The sequence below is a fragment of the Penaeus japonicus genome, unplaced genomic scaffold (genome assembly GCF_977035675.1).
Source record: "Penaeus japonicus unplaced genomic scaffold, GWHDUDI00000001_assembly GWHDUDI00000040, whole genome shotgun sequence".
In the NCBI taxonomy this organism is placed as follows: Eukaryota; Metazoa; Arthropoda; class Malacostraca; order Decapoda; family Penaeidae; genus Penaeus; species Penaeus japonicus.
Window position 1 is genome coordinate 17,543,160 of NW_028234442.1, and position 7,288 is coordinate 17,550,447.

At 42.4% G+C, this 7,288-nt stretch overlaps 1 protein-coding gene across 4 annotated transcripts in view; it reads right to left on the reverse strand.

Moving 5' to 3' along the window:
* Nucleotides 1–2,946: 2,946 nt before the first annotated feature.
* The window catches only part of LOC122265011 (uncharacterized), a 19,917-nt gene continuing 15,575 nt past the window's right edge, over nt 2,947–7,288 (reverse strand). For all 4 annotated transcript variants that reach the window (XM_086533989.1, XM_086533988.1, XM_086533992.1 and 1 more), the window contains exons 2-5: nt 5,340–7,178; nt 4,963–5,074; nt 4,382–4,650; nt 2,947–4,185 (exon numbers count right to left, since the gene is read on the reverse strand). In XM_086533989.1, the coding sequence (XP_086390115.1) occupies nt 3,769–4,185; nt 4,382–4,650; nt 4,963–5,074; nt 5,340–6,560 (2,019 nt within the window). In that variant the 5' untranslated portion in view covers nt 6,561–7,178 and the 3' untranslated portion in view covers nt 2,947–3,768. The remainder of the gene's footprint in view (nt 4,186–4,381; nt 4,651–4,962; nt 5,075–5,339; nt 7,179–7,288) is intronic.

Here is a 7,288-nt window from a genome sequence, read left to right on the forward strand (position 1 = left end):
TACTTCTACTATTACATTTACTATTATTACTACTACTACTACTTCTACTATTACATTTACTACTATTACTAATACAACTACTTCTGCTACTACATTTACTATTATTACTATTACTACTACTTCTACTATTACATTTACTACTATTACTAATACTACTACTTCTGCTACTACTACCTGTACTTCTGCTTCTACTACTACTATCTCTACTACTTCTACCACTACCTTTACTACTACTACCTCTACAACTTCTACTACTACTACCTCTACTACTTCTACTAATTCTGCTACTACTATTATTTCTACTACTATCACTACTACTACTACCACTACCTCTACTTCTACTACTACCTCTACTACTATTACTTCTACTACCACTACTATTTCTACAACCTATACTACTTTTTCTACTACTTCTACAACAACAACAACTACTACTACAACATCAAAATATGTTAAAACCTAAAAGAGAATATAATTACCCAATACCGAAACTTTCGAGCCCAAAACGAGAAAAAACATATACGAAATATGAATAAAAGGAAAAAGAAGAGCGATCTCATAATAACGATGATGGTGATTGATAATTATCATGAATATGGTAATGTTAAAAATAGTTATTAAAAATATATAGGCATATGCAGAGGATGGTGACGATGCTGATCATAATGATGGCAATAAAAAAAAAAAAATACCATGAATAATCATGAAAGTAACAACATCGATAACAAAAGTGATAACAACATTGATAATGCTAATACTAATAGATGAATACAAATATAACAAATATAATAGCAATATCATTGATCATTATGACACGAACAATAAAAGTGTGAATGACGATTCTAGTAATACTAAAAACAACTGATCACACTAATAATAAGCCACGCCCCCAATATTACGCGACCAATCACACAAATATTTCACTGGATACAAGAAGGGTGAGTGAATCCGAAGGACCTGATTGGCTAGAAGGGGGGGGGGGGGCGGAGCTAATTTCGCCTGACTTTTTGCCGGTGATTAATAAGACAGGATACCACCACAGTTTTCAAGCTTCGCAAGGAACTGTTTTAATGCGAAAAGTTCAGATTTGTAGAAAGAATTTCATTTTCAACTAACCTGTTACTTAAAGGAAATGCAAGAAAAGATAATGGGGGTGATAATAATAATGACGAAGATGATAATGTTAAGGATAACTAACCAAAATTAAACCAAAAGTTCACTTAAATAATGGCCTAGGTTATCATCTGAGTTAATTAAAGGTCTCACTAGGTTAGAGCTGATTCTATGTTCAACTATTTGGTGCATATGATAGTCTTCTTATGTTTTAATGCTATAATATGTCATTTTAGCCAGTCAGTATCCAAAAATGATTATGTTATGCTGAAGCGTTCTTGGGACCCATTGCCAGAGCCAGCTTCCACAACCGACCAGTTGTTACCTAATCTAACTTTATCCGTTTTCAGTAATTATACTACAACGATATTAGCAATGATAATAATAATGATAATACGAATGATCATAATATTGATTATTATAATATTGGTAATAGTAATCGTAATAATAAGGATGGTGGGGGTAATAATAAAAACAATAATGATAATAATAATAATAAACACTAATAACAAAATCAACAACAATAAAATAAGCATCACTACCAACCATTATAATAACATCAAAGACAACTCAAATAACACTCAAAGTCATAACTCCATACGAACCTAAACACAAAGGAACTTAACAGTCAAGATAACTCGAACACCGAAGAAACATGTATGTTATCTGTATTGTTCTTTCTTGTGGAACTGTTCTTGGTAACACTTTGTTCTTGTAAGTTATATGGCTATGGTGTCTTTTGATATGGCTTTATTTATTGTGTGGATGTTTTTTGGCGAGTATCTGAAGTATATTCTAATTCCTCTGTGTCTGTGTGTGTGTATACATACATGCATATATATGTATATATATATATATATATATATATATATATATAGATATATATATAATATATATATATTCTATACAATATATATATATATAATATATAATATATATATATAATATATATATATATATATATATACATATATATATATATATATATATATATATATTATATATATATATATATATATATATATATATATATATATATATGTGTGTGTGTGTGTGTTGTGTTGTGTGTGTGTGTGTTGTGTGTATGGTGTGTNTGTGTGTATNCATACATATATACATATATATATATATATATATATATATATATATATATATATATATGTATATATATTATATATATATATATATATATATATATATATATATATATATATATATATATATATATATATATACATACGTATATACACACACACACACACATATACATATATATATATATATATACATATAAATATATTATATATATATATATGTATATATATTATATATATATATTACATATATACATATGTACACACATGTATATAAATATATATATATATATATATTATATATATATATATATATATATATATATATATATATATATATATATATTATGTATATATATATTATATATATAATTACATATATATGTATATATATATGTTGTATATATAGACATTATATAAATATATATATATATATATATATTATATATATATATATATATATATATACACACACACATTTTTTCATCCTTTTTTTTCTTCTTTTTATCTACTTTTTTTCCGAAATGGAAATAGCTCACACAAGAAGTTGATTTACTTGATCTACAAAAGTATCAATTTTACACCTGGAGTGCAAAAATAAAGTTTAAGTGTATAATGCACAAAAAAACGAAAGAAAAACATCAAAACAAAAATAAATCATTGATCGTATCAGTGAATCTATCAGATTTAGAGCAATTATAAAATCAACATAAGCAATGGGGATGACAAATTGCACAGACAACATTTATTCCACTTTATTTCATATCTTTCTCTTTACATATCATTCACAATTTATAAATATATATATGATGTGGAACTGATAACGAGATTAACCACTCAAAGGGACCAGCATTTCCCAGCCTCTCAAATGTTTATGCAGACTTAAAAAAGAAGATGCAGTGAGCAGCTGCAAGCATTCCTAGCAACTGCAGGCAATGACCGATTACCTTCTGCTGCAGAGTGACGTCATAGGCACTTCATGGCCCCATTGCAGTGCACGCGAGTATTGCAAGATCGATCGCTTCGTGTCACATAATGGATGCATATATTTTTCTTCACTTTATTCACAATATCTATATTTTTCCATTACACAAGTGTTCACTCGCGAGGGCTATTGATCACTTACTGTCCCACGAAATCTCACAGCTGGGTATTCGCAAGTCACGGAAATATGAATTGAACAAGGGATAACAACAATAACACAGCTTTCTAGTGAATACTTTATCCATATCACAGCTGCATTCGAAGGGATTTCACAGTTGACCGACACGCACGCACACAGACACACCGCCATTGTCACAGCCATAGGGATATAAAAACATTACAAATGCCACAGCTATGTAAAAACAATATTGTCATATAATATATAAAGCCTTGTATAAACAGTTTCTCAAAAAAACACACGATAAACGTCACAGCTGTACACGTAATCTGCATTGAAAAAAACAGAACCAAAAGACAAGTTCATCACTTTCTGTTATGATGACGTCATGACTGGACGCAACACCCATAGACCGACGCCATTTTAGGACCACGATGACGCAACGCCCCCCGAGTGGCGTCAGAGCTCGGTCTCAGTGTCGGAGTCGTTGTCGGCGTTGGGCAGGTGGCGGTGTTGCAGGCTGTGGTGGTTGTTGTTGCCCAGCGTCGTCACGGGGGGCACGGCGCCGCAGCAGCCGCAGCAGAACGGCGCTAGCGTGGCCCTGACGTTGCGGCGGTGCTTGCGGTAGAGGCGGTAGCCGAGCGCCACGGCCACAGCGGCGACCAGAAGCACCACCAGGCCGGGCACCACCATTACCGCGCCCTCGCCGTCGCCGCTGCTGCTCAGGGGGTCGTCCTCAGGGTCCTCCTCGGACAGGTCCTCGTCAGACTCGTCCTGCAGGCGCTGCGTCACGTCCTTCACGGCCTGCATGCACGAGCGCAGGACTGCCCGCGCCGCAACCCATTCCCCGCGCTCCTTGCATTCCACGCCCACGATCTGAAAGAGATTCCGCGTATGAGGCACTCTACGCCCGTAATAAACTGGATCTAATTAATCAAAGTTAATTCAATCATTTGTGGAATAATTTCAACAATCACTTGCGACTGTCTCCGAAATACTAGCTTTCCTCCATGTTCTCCGACATGCACAGAGACCAACTCACAGACGCGACATCACGCAGCGCCAAACGTACCTGGTGCTGGCACACGGCGCAGTTCTGAAGCTGCTGCAGCGATTTCAGGAGGGAGCAAGTGCACGCCCACGGGTTGTGGTGCACAATGGCGTGGGTGCGAGGCGTCAGCGCAGCCAGATCACGGGCGTCGATTGTTGTCAGGTGGTTATGCTGCAGGTGGAGACGCTGCAGGTGGCGCAGGTGGCGGAAGGATCCGGCTGACACCTCCCGCAGGCGGTTGTAGCTGACATCGAGCATCCGCAGTTCCCGAAGGCCGATTAGGTCGTGCGCTGTGGGGAGGGGCGTGGGTGAGTGAGTGAGCGTGGGCGAGTGGCGCGCTCACGGTGCCTGTCTTTTGTATTGTGTGCTATTTTGGTGTCAAAGCGACGTTATGGTTTGGAATTCCACCAAAGAGAATACTTCGGGCAACCAAAAAACTCTGAGCCTTATATAATTACAGAGCTGTATCATTATCGTATTAACATAACATCAACATAATGCAATATCAACCATGTACATGTCAGCCTCCTAAACAAGAGCTTAAATACACACGCACAAGGCACATAAATCATAATTACACACAGGCAATAGCAATTACTCACCGTGTAGCTGAGTGAGATGATTGTGTGCCAGTTTAAGATGGAGAAGCTTTCGTGCTTGCTTGAACCTGTGCTTTCCGACTTCGACGATTCCATTGTGTGAGAAGTCGGCCGTCTGTCGCCAACATCAAGTGGAAAGATTTTTTTTTTAGACTTTGTTTATACACTTCACCGACTCTGTATGAAACTTTAATGCTACTGAAGTCTTATATGATCTCATTAAAAAAAAGTATACATATATATATATTCATCAAAATTATTGCCATGGCATGATATATGACTCTTAATGCTATTAAGAGCCTCCTCATAAGACTTATGGTTAACATTTCGATTGCACGTCGAGAGTTCAGTGGGCGTGGGCGTGGCGATGAAATACTCACAAGAAGCGCGGACGTGAGCGCCGGCAGCTCCGCCAGGCTGTTGCGCGAGAGATCTACGTGCAGGAGGGTCGGCGTGAGTTCGGGCGGCGTTTGGAGGAGGTTGCGGGCGGCGGTGACGCGAGTGAGGTTCCTGGGCGGGCAGGTCGTGAGGTCGAGGCTTTCGAGGCGGTTGTGTCGCACGTCGAGGGTGTGCAGGCCAGGCCAGCCACAAGTCGAGGCCGACGTCAGCTCGTTGTGGTTGGCCTGTAGCAGCTCCACGGCCGCCACCCCGCCCGCGCAGGCCTCCCACTCTAGGCCGCCGGCTACGTCGTTACCCGAGACATGGAGCGTGACGAGCGCGGGCGTGCAGAGCGACACTCGCGTGAGGGACGAGTGGGCGGCCTCCACGCGCCGCAGGGGGGCGCACGACGACCCGACGACGAGCTCTCCCAGCAGAGTGCGCGACGCGTCCAGGAATCTGAGCGTGGGCGGCATGATGGCGCAAAGGTCGCCCTTGTGCTCCAGCCCGCCCGTCGCCCGCATCCACAGCTCGGTGGCGAACGCGGACCAGCCCGGGGCGAGGGAGAGGGTGCCCGAGGTCGAGATGGTGAGGGTGGAGGCCCAGTCAGGAAGGGCGCCCACCACGCCCACTTGCCTGCACTTCCGTGCCTCGACTCCGACCACGGTGCTCTTCTCGCCCACCTCAACGGCGCCCAGATCCACCTCCGCCTCGCCCACGCCAGGCGGCGCTTCGGGCGGAGGAGTGGACCCCACAGCGGGCTCTGCCGCGGACGCAGCTGGCGCCGAGGTGACGGGCGCAGTGATGCCCGTCGACGAGGTGATGGAGGCGCTGCCGGAGTTCGGACTGCACTCGACCAGCACGCGGGTGGCGCTGCCCAGCCGGTCGACGTCGATGCGGGGCGGCTCCGGCGTGGTGGAGGAGGTGGCGAAGAAGCGCGGCGGCGGCGGCGACGGAGGCGGCGGCGAGGAGGTGGTGGAGGTGACGGCAGGCGCGAGGTAAGGAGGCAGCGTGGCCGAGAGAGTGGTGGTGTCGGTGGCCAGCCTGACGATGGTTTCTGTCATGGCATCGTAGTCCACGTTGGTGTTTTCGCCAGTCATCATCCCCGAGTTGTCCCCGAAGGACGAGTGGACGCTGCCAGCACAAGGGCGCGGGGGCAGCAGGCACCCGAGGGCCACCGCAACCCACACCCACGAACGGCCGTTTTCGCGACCGGGCGCCATGGCGGCAACCAAACTCCTCGCTCGGGAGACGCTCTCAAACACCACTCAAAAAGCGAGAGGATTCCCTGGCATCAAAACTTTTTATCAATTAGCCACTAGCGTGTCGTGGCTAATTCATAAAAAGTCGACAGTCATTTGTCTTGACTGCTATATATCTTCAGTCTTCAAGCGGCACTAATGGCCGCGGCGTAACCCTTATGCCAAAGCACCTTAGATCACATATTCGCACGACACTCACAAAAACAAAGCCGTGGTCCGTTCCGCTAGCAGTTTATCATCACGCTCACTCGCCAGGCAACTTCCATCCATCGTTGTATTTTGATTCACCATCACACGCACGCAGATTACATCAGTTTATCACAAGGAGACCAACAGTCAGAGACGATATAGAGAGTTATCTCAGGCGTTATCAATACCTTTATCTTTACGATCCTTCGCTACGACTTTCTCTTGATATTCTCCCACACTTCTCGATCGAAAGTTTTAACTCTCACTTTCGCAAAGGTGTACTTTCTTCCGAATGTGTAAGTTCTATCTTTGGTTTATTTTCTCTCGCGGGAGAGGCAGGTGCACCGGGCGTCACAGGCTCTGTCGTTTCCCCTTCATTCATCTCCGGCTCTGAAATAATGAAGGTGAAAGAATTAATAATGAATATAGGAAATAATAACTAACTAACTAAATAAATGAATAGATAAAATAAGAAAGAAAAAGATAAATAAAAATATATA